At 34.3% G+C, this 18,911-nt stretch overlaps 1 protein-coding gene across 1 annotated transcript; it reads right to left on the bottom strand.

The window, feature by feature from the left end:
* Positions 1-2,353: 2,353 nt before the first annotated feature.
* LOC141620323 (uncharacterized) lies at positions 2,354-4,831 on the bottom strand. The gene is made up of 2 exons (XM_074437227.1): positions 4,753-4,831; positions 2,354-2,850 (listed from the first exon to the last, which is right to left on the bottom strand). The coding sequence occupies exons 1-2, from the start codon at positions 4,829-4,831 to the stop codon at positions 2,354-2,356; spliced, it is 576 nt and encodes a 191-aa protein (XP_074293328.1).
* Between the last annotated feature and the right edge of the window lie 14,080 nt (positions 4,832-18,911).

The raw sequence follows: 18,911 nt of genomic DNA, 5'->3' as shown, positions 1-18,911 counted from the left end.
TGATAATATTCTTTAATTTTAAAATTGGGGGCCTCGTATCTATTTTTGCACCGGACCTCCACTTTTCTTGAGACGGCCCTGATTATCACTAAGTGTACCCCTAAACTTTATGTTCCGTCAATAAACTCAGTTTTAGGCGTTAAGTGATTACTTGGATGCGTAACCAAGCTTGTCATTTATCATCACATGACATAAGGACTCTATTAGGCTCAATATCCATCTTTGGACGTGATAATTTGGCAATGAATCAATAAATTTTCCGTCAAAATTTTTTTAGCCTATATATATCAATAAATATTAGGATCGAGATGAATATTGAGCCTATAGAGTCCTTATGTCATGGGATAATAAATGACAAGTTTGGTTACGCGTCCAAGTCATTACCTAATGCCTAAAACTGAGTTTAATTGATGGAAAATAAAGTTTAGGGGTACATTTAGTGATAATGACAATAATTAGGGGTACCATGTATATTTTAATAAGTGTAGGGGTACCATGTAGAAAGTCGAAAAATTGAGAGGTATCATGTAGAATATCCCAAAAAAATATAATATTGCTCAAAAACTATATTTACAAATGGTAATATGCTCAGAAAAAATGTGTATATGTTCAAAAACTATAAGGTCTGAGGTACTACCTCAGATGCGTAATCCTTTTTCTCCTATGAATAAGCCCTCTCCATAATTTTAGAGCATTTGATTTTGGGAAAACTAAAAAAAAAAAAAAAAAAGGTTGAAAAAAAACTCCCGATCAAAATCCTAAACCTTCTAAACGCTTAACTAGGGTCTCTAATCTCTATCACAAATTTGACAGTTTCTCACTTTCTTCTGCCATTCCTCTTCAACTTGTTTATCATAAATTGGGGGGGAAAACGTCTAATATTAATTGAGCTCAATAACTGACCATATATAGTTGATCATGATGTTACTATGCGTGAATTACAACTTAAGATCTTGAAGTCCTACAACCCATATTTCTCTCTTCTCATCATCACATGCGCCATATTATCGAGGCTCAATTGTTGCCTTCATGGATACGGAATCACTAGCCACTATCGTTCTAGTTGCAAATTAAAGGATAGATTTATTTTTGGGTTCCGGGATCTTTTACAAGTTCGTTTTAATTATAAATCGCCTATTGCATTAAGATATGATATTGAACATGGTTCTAACTTTTGCCTTGATTAACTTGGTATTTGACTACCTCGAATAATATTGATCTGTTAAACTCTTTAAATGGATTCGTTTGATGTGATAGGTTTTTGCTGAGTTGCTACTGAAGTGGTGATTACGCACCCGTGAGAGCCGCAATTATGGGTAATTTTATCTCTTCATGAGAATTTGTGCTTCTCAATTAACAGAGCATCCCCTCTCAGTCTATCACACTATATTATTGATTGATTACTTACCTTCTTAATAGGAGTTCGTTGGTACTTGATATACATATTAACCTTAGGAAGTTACGAAAGTCTATTTGAGGCGTCGAACGGAGTAGAGCATTATTTTTTGTAAAATAGCGTCTTTCCCTTTGTTGCATTGGATCGACTTCCATATTACCAGTAATTTTCTTATAATAATATGTGTGCTTCTTGATTATTTATTTTCATGTATGATTTTTTTATAATTTTGGTGCACAAGACTACAAACCTATCCAGTATTTCGTCTCAACACTCATAATCTCGAGACCTACTTTAGATTCTTTTGTTTGTTGCTTCAAAGTGCTCGTACTAACTTAGCTTTGAATTTTATTACCTTTGCTAGGTGATTTGTAGAATGTTTATGACTCCCTCCAGCTTACCAATATTCTTTGAAGTATGAGTTGTATCCTTCATTGTAGAGATTAGAACCATTTACTTTATCCTTTAATCTCTACAAATTGGCTTAACCAATCTACAGGTTTGGGGATTACTGATTAGTGCCAAAGTTAGAACTTTTAATTTGTCATATATAAGCACATTTCCACTGTTAGTTTGCAGACACAAACAAAGAAATCAAGCAAAGAAGAAATTGAGGATATTTTCTTATTAGAGATTTCAAAGATGAAATGAGAAGAGTATCTCTAGGTTGAAAGTGCACGAGGATAATGAAAGTTTGACGAACGTGAGGATTACTCCGTATCTACTTCACGGTAGCAATAAAGTGTAGGAGATTAAAATGTCATAATAAGATAAGTGTGTTAATATGTACATTGTATTTTATATATTGCAAATTATAATGAAGGTCAGTTTATGCAAGTTATATATGATTAATAGTTTTTTTTTTTGGTAACATGTAAGCTTTGATTAATAAAAAAAAAGGATATTACATGAAGACATTCTCAACAACTTAAGCCATTACAAAGAGCAAGAAGCAACTTAACTATTAATACCTAGGCTATTCAACCAAACTACATCCATCTGCTTACTAATAGAAGACATTTTCTGCTGAACTCTTAGCTGAACTGTCTTCTGAATTTCAGACACAAGCAACTCAGGTCTGCGTAACTTCAAATCAAGCCTGCAAGTATTCCTTTCCAACCAGAGGACATACCAACAGGAAAGTTTAATCACTCTCCAAACTTTCCTCCTGACAGTAGGGCAATGACCAGGGGGAGTTTGAAACCTCAGATTCATCCAGTGTTCAATTAAGCTAATCACCTGTTTGTTGTAGATACAAACAGAAAAGAGGTGATCATGGGTTTCTGGTGCAAGCTCACAGAACACACAACAATTGCTGCCACTAATCCCATGCTGAAATAATTTGACTCTGGTATTCAGAGCTTTCCTCTGAATGAGCCAACCAATAACACAATGCTTAGGGATTATCCAGCTATCCCAAACATCCTTATACCATGGTACAGGGGGTGTGAGCCCTGTAGCCAATGATACCCAGCAGAAATAGAGTAACCTCTAGCATCAGAGAGCCATTGGTTACCCTGGTACCCAGCAGCTAGCATAGCTTTAATTTTACATATGTTCCTCCAATTCCAGTTTGAATCTGGAGGAGGTGAATATGTATACCAGTCAAGACCCTTCATATAGATGTGGTCCACCCAAAGCACCCATAATCTGTCGACTTTTGTATAAATCCAGTTCACCAACTTACCAACTGTTGCAATATTCCACACCCCATTCTTAACACCCAAGCCCCCTCTTTTTTTACGCAGCAGACATTGTCCCAGGCCACCGGAGGGGTTCTCTCGGTACATAGCATCACCATTCCACAGAAAGTTTCTACAGAGAGATTCAATCTTCTTGATAATACATTTTGGCAAAAGGAAAATAGAACACCAGTAATTATGTAGAGTATTAAACACAGAGTTAATTAAGATAATCCTGCCAGCATAACTCAACTTCCAAGCTCCTATCCCCCTTATTTTAGCCACAATTCTCTCCACCAGGATGCTATGTACCAGAGAACCCCTCTTGATGACAAGTGAATGATTACAATAGAGGAACCTGCGACTTATTGTCCACAATACCTCCGTCTTAATCACTAGACCAAGACATCTTCGTTAAAAGCATTCTCAATATGAGAAAGATAAACAAACAAATAAGACACTCCAAAATAAAATAGGTAAATAATATTCTCATATGAAAGACTTTTACATAAGGGATTTAATGGTACACTTTTAGTGGCTCAACCATGAAAAATGACATATCTTAAAAAACAAAGTAATAAATTTGTGGAATATTATTTTAAATACATGTTAAATCGTATCCCGTGAATTTTCACGGGACCAAGAACTAGTTTTGTGAATTAAATGGTTACATTCTCTTAAAAAATGGCAACATTTTGTCGGTCTTATTTCAGACGGGAAAACAGCCTGTCTGAAATAAGAATTTGTGGTATACAAGTGGTGAACACATAAAATTGGTCTTTTTACAAATTAAAGCAATTTGAAAACAAAAAGATAAACAAATTATCGAGAGGGACACAAGGAGTAATTTAACCAGATGTCGGGACCTTCAATTAGAAGGCCGTATGCTCTATCGCTGTTGGTCTTGCTTAGGGATGGCAGTGGGTCGGGGACCCGACCTAGACCCTAATGGATCGGGTATAGGTCTCATTTTTTCAGACCCAATGGGTACGGGCCGGGTATGGGTCTTAAGAAAATATTTCGGGTCCGGGTCTTACTTATGAGACCCATACCCGACCCTTAGACCCTTTATTAAAAAAAATCAAAATACAACTTTTCTGAATTCATACTGGCAGACCGTAGAAACCAAAGCAACTAAAGTCTCTTTCTCTTCCCTTATCTCATCTTATATATATATATATATATATATATATATATATATATATATATATATATATATATATATATATATATATATATATATATATATATATAGTGTAAAGATCATTTGAGTCCACCTCTTACACTTGAGTCCATAAGTCCTCATCCAAGCCTTTGGATGAGGAAGATGGAGGGTTGAGATTGGAAGCAAAAAAAAGGGGATTAAAGCTAATCTAACACTCTATCTCTCTAGTTTTATTAATTCAACCTAATTAACCACTAATTTAATATATATACTTTTTCCTCCCACCTATCATCTCTCATCAACACAAATTACCTTCATATTATCTCTCAAATACATCCCTTTCTCAGAAACCAAAAAAATACAAACCAAAAAAATCATAAAATTATCCCCTTCTTTCCTCACCACCCCCACCCCTACGGCCACCACGACCGACCCCTACGGCCACCACGACCAACCCCTACGGCCACCACCAACCCCATGCCATTACCACCACCCACCCCCACTGTTACCCTTGCCCTTATCGCCACCAACAGCCCCTTTACCCACACCCTCTACCACAGCCACCACAACAGTGAACCACTCCGCCATCAACATAACCGACACCCTCCAGTCACCACCATTCCAGCCGCCACAACCCGACACATCCTCCTCACCTCCACTCCAGCCGCCACCACGCACACCATCAACAACACTGACACACTTCACCCACCACCACTCCAGCCACCTATTTCTCTCCGTCTACCACCAACAACAATACCAACGCCATCCTTCCTTCTTTTTTTTTCAGATTTGTTTTTTCAAAACTCTTGCTTTTTATTTTTTCAGATTTGCTTTTTGTTTCTCTTTTTTCGGATCTTGTTGTCAGGGGTGGTGGTGTTCTTATTTAATTTTATTTTTCAATTATCCTAGTCATAGTTATACAATATGTACAACATTTAACTAGTCTTGATGTGATGATGAAAATGGTGTGTCTATGTGGGGCTGTGATTCTTATCCCTAGTACACTAACCCACACGTTTCAGATCTACTTTTTTTTTTTTTCTTTTTTTTTTTTTTTTTTTTTTTTTTTAAAGTTTTGTTCGTTTGAACTCGTTACTTTCAAATCTTGTTTCAAATTTTTTTTTGTGGTCTAACCTTTTTTTTTTCTTTTTTAAAGTTGTGATGACTGATGAGGAGGCAGTGAAGGTGTTTGTTTTTTTAAAAATAAAAACAAAACACAATTATCATTATTGGTGTTTTTTTTTTTGTTTCTTTGATTTTTTTTTTTAATGTTTTAGATCTGATTGTTGGTATTTTTTCATTATTTTTTATTTATATTTTTTTATTAGATCTTATTCATATTTTGAGAGATCTTTTTATTTAATCTTAGATCTAGTAAATAGATCTTTTATTATTGTTACATTTTTCAAATCTTAGATTTTAGATCTATTTTTTGTTTTAGATTACACTTTTTTTCTGTAAAAATTACACTTTTCTTCATTAAAATTACACTTTTTTCGGCTAAAATTACACTTTTTTCTGCTAGAATTACACTTTTTCGGCTAAAATTACACTTTTTGTTGTTAGAATTACACTTTTTTCTGTTAAAATTACACTTTTCTCCATTAAAATTACACTTTTCTCCATTAAAATTACACTTTTTTCTGTTAAAATTATACTTTTTCTGCTAGAATAACACTTTTTTGGGCTAAAATTACACTTTTCGTTGTTAGAATTACTTTTTTCTGATAGAATTACACTTAATTATTGTTGTTAGATTACACTTTTTTCTGTTAGAATTACACTTTTTTCTGTTAAAATTACACTTTTCTCCGCTAAAATTACACTTTTTTCTGTTAAAATTACACTTTTTTCGGTTAAAATTACACTTTTTTCGGCTAAAATTACACTTTTTGTTGTTAGAATTACACTTTTTGTTGTTAGAATTACACTATTTTCTATTAGAATTACACTTAGCTCTATTGGACTAATGTTACACACTCATTGGACTTGGTCATATTCTCATATTCTCATTGGACTAATGTTACATTCTCAATGGACTAAAATTACATTCTCAGTGGACTGAAATTATACTTTTCTGGACTAAAATTACACTTCTCTGGACTAAAATTATATTCTCCTTGACTAAAAATAACAATCTCATTGGACTGAAATTACACTTACCTGGACTAAAATAACACTTTTTGTCATTAAAATAACACTCGTAAAATGCTAAATTACAATAACTTGTGATAAAATGACAAAAATTCAAAATATTATTCGTTAAAATCACTCGGAAAAGATTGAAGTTAAACTTGTAAAACGCTAAATTCTCGAAAATATTCCTTAAAATTACACTTTTTGTTGTTAGAATTACACTCGTAAAATCCTAAAATGTCGAAAACTTGTCTCGAAAAAAAAAAAAAAAACGAAACAAATCGAAAACTTGTCTCGAAAAAAAAAAAAAAAAAAAAAAACAGGAAAAATGTTAACAAAATTTTCATAAACTTTGAAGTATAAGACAAAATATGGTGTTAATTGTGTATGATAATAAATTAGTGAATGTATTATTAAAACTAGAGAGAGAAGTAAATTAATTAGTGTTAAGTGTGTTTTTTGCTTTCAATCTCAACCTTCCACCATGCATGATCCAAGGGTTGTGGGAGGGACTTATGGACTCAAAAAAAAAGGTGGACTTAGAAGAACTTTGCTCTCTCTCTCTCTCTCTCTCTCTCTCTCTCTCTCTCTCTCTCTCTCTCTCTCTCTCTCTCTCTCTCTCTCTCTCTCTATATATATATATATATATATATATATATATATATATATATATATATATATATATATATATATATATATATATATAGAGGAAGGATCAAGTGAGTCCACCTCTTTACATTGAGTCCATAAGTCCTTTTTAGGACCCTTGAAAAGATAGGATGAAGGGATGAGATTGAAGGGAAAAAGTGGGGGATTAATGCTAAAATAAGGGATTAATGCTAATGTAAAACACTCTCTCTCACTACCTCACTAATCAACCCTTAATTTCACTATAAAACCTTTCTTTTTCCACTCACTTCTCTCTCCTATCACACAAATATCCTCCCTCCATCTCTCTAAAAACCAAAAAAATTCCATAAAACCAAATAATTCAAAAAACCAAAAAAAAAACTCCCTCCTAACAACCCGACTACCACCACCCACCACCCACCCACAACGCCTCTTCCCCAACAACCCTACACCGACCGACGCCACCACCACAACCCGACCTCCCACAAACCGCACTCACAACCACCACGGCCCACTCACCACCATTCCCGTCGCCTCCGCTCTTTTTTTTCAAATTTCCCCTCCTCCTCTTCCTCACCCGACCCCACCGACCACCTCCACCGCCACCCACCCACGCCCACCAACCCCATCGACACCACCACCCAGCCAACCACCACAAACACGCACGCCTACCAACAACACCCCACGACAATCACCACCGCCTCACATCACCCCACGACTGCCGCCACCAACAACACCCACCAAAAACTCCCACAACCGCCACTTCCCCCTTTCTTCTTTTAGATCTAACCACCATTACCAACGACAACCACCACAAACACCCACCACCACCCCCTCTCGTCCATCCCGGCCTCCACCATTTCCACTTCTTTTATTTCCAGATCTGAAAACTAATTTGTTTTTTAAAAAAAAAAAAGTTAATTTCTTTATGTTTTGATGTTCCAGCGTCTTTTTTGATGGGTTGCTTTTTTATGTGTGTTTTGTTCTTTTAGGTTGTTATGTTCCAGCGTCTTTTTTTTTTTTTTTTTTTTTTTTTTTTTTTTTTTTTTTTTTTTTTTTATATATATATATAAAGGTTTTGTTGATTGGTTTGTTTTGTGTATTTGTTTGTGCCTTTATGTCATGGATTATGTTTGGTCAGTTAAAAATTTTTAGATCTACTTTTATTCTTAGATCTATAAAATAGATACTCATATTTTTTTTTTAATGTTACACCCATATTTCTTTACATTTACACTCATATTTCTTTACATTTACACACGTATCACTTTACATTTACACTCGTATTTACTTACATTTACACTTGTATGTCTTTACATTTACACTCGGTTTTTCTTCACATTTACACTTTACATTTACACTCGTATTTGCGAAATCGGTTTTTCGATTTAGTTTTAGTATTTACACTTTTAGATCTGATAAATATATAGTAGATTTTTTTACATTTACACTGGTTTTTCTTCACATTTACACTCATATTTCTGTACATTTATACTCGTATTTCTTTACATTTACACGCATTTTTCAGATTTACACTCATATTTCTTAACATTTACACTCATATTTCTTTACATTTACACTCATATTTCTTAACATTTACACTCATATTTCTTTACATTTACACTCATAAATCTTAACATTTACACTTGTATTTGTGTACATTTACACTCATATTTCTTAACATTTACACTCATATTTATTTACATTTACACTCATATATCTGAACATTTACACTCGTTAAATTTATATATATTTGGACTCATATATTTCGTGGATATGAGTTGGTGGTGGAGGACGGCGTTGGTGGTGTTTGTTTGGAATCGGACTAAAGTTTTAATCGTAAAAGGACCAAAGTTACACTTATAAAGGACCAAAGTCACACTCAAAGGACCAAATTTACACTCTTAAACCTTCAAATTTACACTTAAAATACTACATTTACACTCGGAAAACATCACATTTACACTTGTAAAATGTTAAAATTATATAAATTCAAAATTTCCGTCACAAAAAAATCAAATTTACACTCTTAAAATATTACATTTACACTCAGAAAATATCACATTTACACTTGTAATATGTTAAAATTATATAAATTCAAAAATTCCGTCACAAAAAATCAAATGTACACTCTTAAAATGTTACATTTACACTCGTAAAACATCACATTTACACTTGTAAAATGTTAAAATTATATAAATTCAAAATTTCCGTCACAAAAATTCAAATTTACACTCTTAAAATGTTACATTTACACTCGTAAAACTTCACATTTACACTTGTAAAGTGTTAAAATTATATAAATTCAAAATTTCCGTCACAAAAAATAAATTTTACACTCTAAAAATGTTACATTTACACTCATAAAACTTCACATTTACACTTGTAAAGTGTTAAAATTATATAAATCCAAAATTTCCGTCACAAAAAATAAATTTTACACTCTTAAAATGTTACATTTACACTCGTAAAACTTCACATTTACACTTGTAAAGTGTTAAAATTATATAAATTCAAAATTTCCGTCACAAAAAATAAATTTTACACTCTAAAAATGTTACATTTACACTCATAAAACTTCACATTTACACTTGTAAAGTGTTAAAATTATATAAATCCAAAATTTCCGTCACAAAAAATAAATTTTACACTCTTAAAATGTTACATTTACACTCGTAAAACTTCACATTTACACTTGTAAAGTGTTAAAATTATATAAATTCAAAATTTCCGTCACAAAAAATAAATTTTACACTCTTAAAATGTTACATTTACACTAGTAAAACTTCACATTTACACTTGTAAAGTGTTAAAATTATATAAATTCAAAATTTCCGTCACATTTACACTTGTAAAACTCATACAACATTACATTTACACTTCAAAGCCAAAACTCAAAACCGATTAATTAGGGGCTAGAGAGAAAGAAAAATTAATTAGTGTATAGAAATTTGATTAGTGGTAATTTTTTTTGGTAATTTTCAATCTCAACCACCCATCTCAATCCAACCATCCACATTTTTTCCTTTTCTTTTTAATGGCCTTTAATCAAATTCATCTCAACCATCCATTGAGGCCATCCAATGGCCCTTAGAAGGACTTATGGACTCAATGGCATATGGTGGACTCATTAGATCTTACCTATATATATATATATATATATATATATATATATATATATATATATATATATATATATATATATATATATATATATATATATATATATATATAGAGAGAGAGAGAGAGAGAGAGAGAGAGAGAGAGAGAGAGAGATTGGATTTGGTGAGTTGGTTCTTATGGTGAGTTGTGAGTTGGGGAAATCTCAACCATTAGATTACATTAGAGATGAATGGCCAAGATCTAATCTTACATGTCATATAAAAACACTGTCATTTACTTTTCTTTTTTTTTTCTAATGTTACGTTTTTTTTTTTTTTACTTTTTTTTTTTCTGTTTTTTTACCTCGTGTTATTATGCTATTATTGTGCTTTTTTTTTTACAACTTTGATTTTTTTTTTCTCTTATGTTTTTTTCTAATTTTCTCATTATGCTACCTTTTTTTCTTTTTCTTTTTGTACTAGATTTTTTTTACTTGAATTTTTTTTTACTCTTTTTTTTTTACCTCGTGTTATTATGCTGTTATTGTGTTTTTTGTTACTTTGATTTTTTAACGACTTTGATTTTTTTTACCACATGTTATTGTGCTGTTATTGTGCTGTTATTGTTATTCCGCTGTTATTCTACTGTTACTTTGATTTTTTTTACGACTTTGATTTTTTTTTTCTTTTTTTTACCACGTATTATTGTGCTGTTATTCTACTGTTATTCTACTGTTATTGTGCTTTTTTTTACTTTGATTTTTTTTCCTCTTTTTTTACCACATGTTATTGTGATGTTATTATACTGTTATTCTACTGTTATTGTGCTTTTTTTTTTACTTTGATTTTTTTCCCTCTTTTTTTACCACATGTTATTGTGTTGTTGTTGTACTGTTATTGTTATTCCATTGTTATTGTGATGTTATTCTGCTATCACTTTGATTTTTTTTACGACTATGATTTTTTTTTCTTTTTTTTTACCACGTGTTATTGTGCTGTTATTCTACTGTTATTCTGGTGTTATTGTGATATTATTCCGGTGTCAATTTGATTTTTTTACTACTTTGATTTTTTTTACTTTTTTTTTTCCATGTTACTGTGCTGTTATTGTAGTATTATTCTGGTGTTATTGTTGTGTTATTGTTATCTTCTGAAACTTTAATTTTCAATAGATGCAGGATAGACTCGCGCACTCACCAATCAGTGTCATCATCTCCTCCATCTTTAATCTTATAATAAAACTGACATTTCCCAAGAATCATGATGTATATATGTCCATGAATCATGATCTCCCTAGACAATTTACAATAAGTTGTTGCAGGGGATCATGCTTATCATCTGTAATATACTAAACCATCCCAATGCTTTCCTTCTATCTCAATCTCTAGAGATGCTCCAGTCAGCAACAATGCAGTCGTAAACCTCGACAACACCGGAAACCTCGTCTTGACAGACGGACGAGCCACAATATGGGCATCAATACTAGCAATTTCATCTGAAACATCAGAAACCGTTATCTCAAATAAAAACATTTCCCTAATCCATCACCCACAAACCAACACATCTAAATCTCAGAACCCCAACACCATAGCCACATCAAAACATCAACATAATCAACCACATTAAGTACAACATCATTACATCAACAAAATAAAATGCAACGGAACACAAAAATAACAGATAATCTAAAGGGTGGTAACATAAGATAGAATTCGAAACATGATCTCCTCCAAAACAAAAATCAGAAACGCATACAAGTCGTCCATAATCTAATTAGAAAACGCCGAAAACGAAAACAAAGACATTATAAAAACTTATTAGAAATCCTCTTCAAACAACTAATTCATCTGAAACATCAGATGGATGTTTGTGATGTTGGATTTTTATAAATAATTAAGTATAAAGAACTTACATTTGGTATCAGAGCGAGTTTATCGCCTCTGTCTTGCTTGTTAATTTTCCGACTTCGGTTTTTCCGTCGATTGATATGTGATGATTTGATGTTCTCGTTTTCTGTCGGATTCTGGGATTTATATTGATACTCGGTTGTGTGGCTTGATTAAAATCTGTTCCGTTTTTTTTTTTTGCCCTTAAAATCTGGAAATTTTTGTGTTGGGTTTTTCTGGGTTTAATGGAGGAAGACGGGAGGTAGGGGATGAAGATTTTGCCCTTTTAGGTTTGTCTGATTTGGTTTGTTTGAAGACTGTGTGTAGTACCCATGTGCTCTCTGCATATATGCTATACATGTATAAGATTCCTGTGGGATGAAGATTTAATAATGTTATACATGTTATACATGTCTTAAAAGTTGTACCTTTGTGTACACCAAAGTTGCGCATGATCTTTGGTTGTGTCAATGGCTTTATTTAATAATGACAGTTTTTGGTTTTCTTTTGGTCATTAGGCTGTGCTGTTGTCAGTCATGTTTTCTTTACTCTTGAACATAAAACTGCGTGTTTGTATCTGAACTGTTCGGAAATCGTCACATGTCAGTTTTTTATACCGGTAATGTTAGTGTAATTTTGATTGTTTAATTTACACATATTATTTGCATTACTTAAAATGACAGACCAATTAAGTTTTATTATGGTCATATATTTTTTTTTTATTTTTCTATATACATAAAGTTGAGTATATAGATTAAAAGTAAATGTCAAGTGATTTTAAATTTATTAGTTAGGGAGTAGCCACAGCATCTCTAACTGATTAAATTTTATACGAAATCACATGTGGAAACTAGACATTTTATTGTAATTAATTATACGTAATGTGATGAGACTTACCCACAGGAATCTTATTATATTTGTATAATTAGTTAGGATGTTATATTGAACTATGTTTCTTAATATACCCACAGGAGTTGAGAAATGAATATAATTTGATAGTTTCATCATAAAGTTTATTTTTTATGCATCTAATTTGAGTAGACTTTAGCCCACAGGCAAGTTTATGTCACTAGATTCATATGGGCATAATTTACATTGGTAAGTTGTGATAAAGTTAAGTCTCAATTTTTGTTACTAAGCATGTATATTTAAAATTTGCAGCAAGTTTACCTGGAAGTTCCTATGATATCAAAATAGACGTTCCTGAATTAACTGGTGATAATTTTAAGGTGTGGAAGGAAAGAGTTCTATTGCAATTAGGATTCACGCGTTTCGATTATGCTATACAACACGAGGAACCGGCTGAGATAAACAAAACTAGCACACCAGATGAAGTAGACCATCGTGAAAAGTGGGAGAAATCAAACTATATTTGCACGATGTTCATAAAGACAAAACTGTGTGCTAGTATCCGAGGTTCCGTCGAGCAGCATACTAAAGTTCGAGACCTTCTTAAAGCAATAGATGAACAGCTCGAAACTTCTGATAAGGCTTTGGCAAGCACCTTATGTAACACCCCCATACTCCAAGTGCCTTACCAGGACCACTCAGGTATAAGGATGCCACCATCTCGGTTACCCGAGGCATGATAATCATAAGACAATGAAGAAACATACTTAATTAAATAAGTTTAAGTGATTACATTACAAAACCAACTGAAGCAAAATACAACTGTTCTCAAACTATAAACCAACTGAAAGGAACTGTCCTAACAAACACAAATGGAAGACTAAAGACTACGATATGTGATGACTCCATCCCCACTAGATCCCACGCGTATCCAAGATATACCTGCCAAGCAACTGCTCACCACCCCCGAATGGATCACCACAGTTTTTAAAACATTTAAACGGGGTCAGTACTAATCACACAACTCAATATACATCAACAATAAGATAAACAGACAGCTGAACTGTCACACACACACACACACACACACCACCAACCAATTCCCATCATCTCAATACTGACTGTCCACTGGACCCGGCCGCCATGGGGACCGCAGCCGTTCCCACCTAAGCCCCGCTCATCGTACGAGCGATAACCCTGTCCCATTAATGTGCACATCCCCTTCCGTGGCGGGTTCCACGAAGGGCGAAACTAGGGCGTGAAGTCACTCCCGCAAGTGACCCCACTCAGCCGAGAACGCATCTCGAGAGCCATAGACAACCAATCACAATCACAATCATCATATCAAACAACTAACTACAGCACATCACCAATATCCCATTATGGGACTAATACTGAGTAGGAAATCCTACCTGGAAAGCAACACAATCATCAGACGATCTAGCAGCTGTCTCAAAACCTCTCCTTTACAAATCCTTCTCCTATCACATAATCACATAATCACATAGTCACAATCTAACCTTAACAAATCATAAAAACCCCCAATCCCAAAATTAGGGTTTAACCAAATCAAAGGAAAGACAATAAAAAGGGTACGCAGATCTTACCCTCGACGCAAGGAATCCAACGATATAAACAACGACAAGAACTGACCGTCTGAACTCCGGGAATTGCTAAGAATGCGATTAGGAAGATGAACTTGTTGCTTTCTCTCTTAAACAGGGTTTTAGGTTTTGTAAAAGTGATTTAAAACAATGACGACGATACTTAAATACCTTAATCGCATAATTAACAAAACCGAGAAAATTCCCGTAAACCGGACACTCGATCGAGTACCCAAGGTACTCGATCGAGTACCCCTTACTCGATCGAGTGCCCCACTACTCGATCGAGTACCCAACAGTCGAAACTATTTTATTTCGCAACTTACCCTTACTCGACAGAGTAAGGCCTACTCGATAGAGTACCCAAAGACTTATAAATACGGAGTATTACAGTCTTCCCTCCTTAAAAGAACTTCGTCCCCGAAGTTCAACCCATACATAAAAACAACCATACTGACTCGACCAAGACACAACAACTTAGCTAAGGACTCAAGAACTCGACCGAACATAGAACATGAACTCTTAACCCCCATTCTACCAACTATGTTTACTTCCACAACATGACTCACTATATCGTATCTACCACATATATATCTCTCACGACACCAACTCCATACATAATCAACTACCATCCTCTAATGCTGCTAGCTCCATAATATCATCAACTATCAAACCCAATACTAAGACACTCATAGACATCAAATGGAATGTTACATTCTACCACCCTTAAAAGGAACTTCGTCCTCGAAGTTTACTCAGACTCATAACATCATCCTCCAACTGTCAACACTATATAAAATATTCTCATACTCCGAAGCATCACCCTACTACAAGCACGGCCATGGCCTTTTATAAGTATTATCCACAAAACAAATCCCTCATTTACGCTACGCTAACACTCTACTTCCCATTATATTACCGCATGCACCACCATGAAAAATGTTACGTCCTCGTAACTCACTAATACTAAATCCTTAGCTATATTTCATTACCCTCTTTACCACTATATGTCAAAGATAACCGTTTATAAACCAAACACTCACTATTCTTATATCCAAGGCTCCCGTACATAAACATTTCTCATTCCTCAACTCATTCGGCATAGCACCTAACCTATACCATAAACTCGTAGCAAGTCGCCATACCCACTCTTCATTATTACTGCCAAACCAACATACCTCGCTATGTAAAGCACTTATCTTCCAGAAGCATAACTCTCGATCCACACTCGTTACGTATACTCACACTAGATCCTCAAGTTCTTTCCTTCATTACCGCAAAACTCATACACAACTTAACATCACACTAATTCCCAATACCCTACACCCACTGTCTCAACAAAATATTATGAACCACCTGCATCTTTCGGGTCATTACCACACATGTCCTACGACTCACTTGCCATTACCATGTCTACTGAAACCTTAACTAGAACAAGATCATAATTATTGTAACAACCTCTCACAACCGTGTCCCATTAACAGAATGTCACTATACCATGACAACAACGAAAACATATACGACTCTCTTTTTATTAAACTCTACCCTCCTTCTCAAACTGAAACTTGTAAGAAACATTAGCAAACAAAACAATAGTCTATTTGTCCAAACTGAAACTCACAGGAAACAACAACAAATAAAACAACAATCTATGTATGACTGGTATGTATTTTCGAAACTCGAATCATAATCATCCCGCCTACTCCACCACAACCGGTGACGGCATCACAACACCGCCACCAACAGCCACACCGATAGACATCACAACTACATACAATTCCCATAAACACTGACTCAGCATAACTTCTCAGACAAGAAAAACTTACTCAAATCCACTTTATTAAGTCACCACGCAACATATTATATGGATACACAGATAAGCATCTCATGAACATCATCTCTACCATTTCATGGAATACACATGTGTTATTAATACACATAAAATTATAACTAGCCATGTCAATTACTCAAATTATTACCCCTTTTGGATGTCATTCAATTAAATTACCGTGTCCAACATATATATTACAGAACATTCATAAAACAACTTTATAATTATCACACCATACCACTTCTTGTGAGGTCAGAACCTCACACAAACATTTACACATATCATAGACCCGTAATCACAACCAACTAGTCAATCCTGACCACGTAAGTTACCACTCGATAAAGGTTACATGTCGCCCGAGTTTAACTCATATGCCCCTCATAACATATTCCCCCATTCGCACAACCATCACTTCCTGCCAAATATAACCATACCTTTACTATTCAACTATTAGCATCCGCCTCATCTAACCACATCTTATACCCTTTCACAATCATACACAACAATCGGGTCCCTACCAAATCAACCTCTTTAGAATTGCTACCTTTCTAATATACCATCACTCTTAACCACTAGTGATAACACCACAATGCCACCACCAAACTCGTATATCAAACCTCTTACACTCATATCAAAATAACATGGTTTTTCTCCTATTTTTGGTTAACATTCCAAATAACGAACAGCAAACCCATCCACAAAATTACCTCAACATTATTCCCAATACTATCTTATTTGTATTGTCATCCAACTCTCCACCAAATATCTCGTATCGTGCCAATACTCCACCAACTTCCTACTCCCTTAATTCCTCGAAACTCATTATCAATCATGTTGTCCTGAAGCTCCTATATAACCTTCAGCTAACATCCTCGTGATACTATCACACATTTCGATGATTCCTTACCTTTATATCACATAACTCCGGTGAACATTTTCCTCAGCTTACTTTTATCCTTCTTTTCTCTTTACACTCAATAATACCAATTTAATAGCTCAACTCCTTATTACTTCTATCTAACCCTTTAGTGCACCAATTACCTTCTCATCGCTCCAAAACTCAAATCCCATTATTTTATATCGATATCATCTTCCTCTTTCTTACCACAAATATTCTCTTATTATGTCATCAATCACCCTTGCCACTAATCCATCCATAGAATCAACGTTCTTGTTCAACAACCGCATCTCCCTTCTTACATCTCTAGAAATCAAAATTCCTTTCATACCGCTAATTGCCCAAGGAAAACCCACAATAGTTTCATCTCTTAAAAAGCCAAATCTCCACCCCCGACATGTCTCCACAAAGTTCACTATATACCACTCTTCTCAACCCCTTTAAAACGAACTTTCATTATGTATATTCTTAACCCACACGGCTCTTAACTACCTCCCTCCATAATTCTTTACACATCTCAAGTTGTCACTATCCATATCCTTACTCTCAATCCTTTCATTCTCACGTTCCTTAGACTCAAATCATCCATTGCCCACATTCACTTACTTCTACGTTACTCAACACACACTCATATCACTCATCTCATTTCATCTCAGAAAACATGCTCTATGTCTCAATTAAGCCATAACAATCTTCCTTTTCTTTTTCCACTATCTATTACAACCACGTATAACTCATGTCCTCCCACCGAACTCATACTCACCACAGGTGTCACTCACTATACCACAAGATTGGGTAACTTACGCGACAAGACCAACATACATGTAAAACAATGCATAAAGAAGCAAAATAATAACTTTGAATTAAACATAATATGCAACGAAGTCAAAAGATAAGCATATGACCCAAAACAAGGGTCACTAGATCGAGTACAGCCCACTCGATCGAGTAAGTGACTTACTCGATCGAGTAGGTGAAGATCTGAAGCACGTAAAACAAATCACCAGGGCTACTCGATCGAGTAACTAACGTACTCGATCGAGTTCCCCTTACTCGATCGAGTACCGAGGATACTCGATCGAGTACCCCACTCAAAGACTGTCCGATTTCGTAAAACAGTCATAACTCACTCATTTCTTGGTCGTTTTGGGCATGTGACCTATCGTTAGAATCGTAAAAGGACAAGCTATCACCTCCAATTGGAATCACATCAAAATCATTTATGAATCTCAAGTTATAACAGTTTAAAGACAACCTCTTTATAATCGAAAAACACAACTACTTGATTTTACTTCCAAACAACTTAAACAACAACCAAGCAAACAAAACCAGTCCAAAACTCATAAAACCAGTATTCATAATCATATGTTACTATTTTCAAAAGCCAAACAACAACATTCATCATGCACATAACTTATCTAACTTGCCAATTATGACTTACTCACATGTTTTTATTCTATCACTTTTCGTAAACCAAAATCACAAATACATGACATGTTACTACCACGATGATTCATCTTTTCCACTAATTCATCCATCATACCACATATTTATCCACCATATTCGTTCAACATATTCACTCAGCACATGTTCAATTCACACTCCCAACCTTCTGTACTTTTACTCAACACGACAACAACAACATGTAGACTTACACATCGCTTTATATATATATATATAGACAAAACACTTTTCCCTTACATAACTATAACATGCCAAATTACATGTATCAA

Source organism: Silene latifolia, chromosome X (assembly GCF_048544455.1).
Source record: "Silene latifolia isolate original U9 population chromosome X, ASM4854445v1, whole genome shotgun sequence".
NCBI lineage: Eukaryota > Viridiplantae > Streptophyta > Magnoliopsida > Caryophyllales > Caryophyllaceae > Silene > Silene latifolia.
Note: the sequence above shows the minus strand (reverse complement) of the source record. Positions and strands in the feature narration are given on the sequence as shown.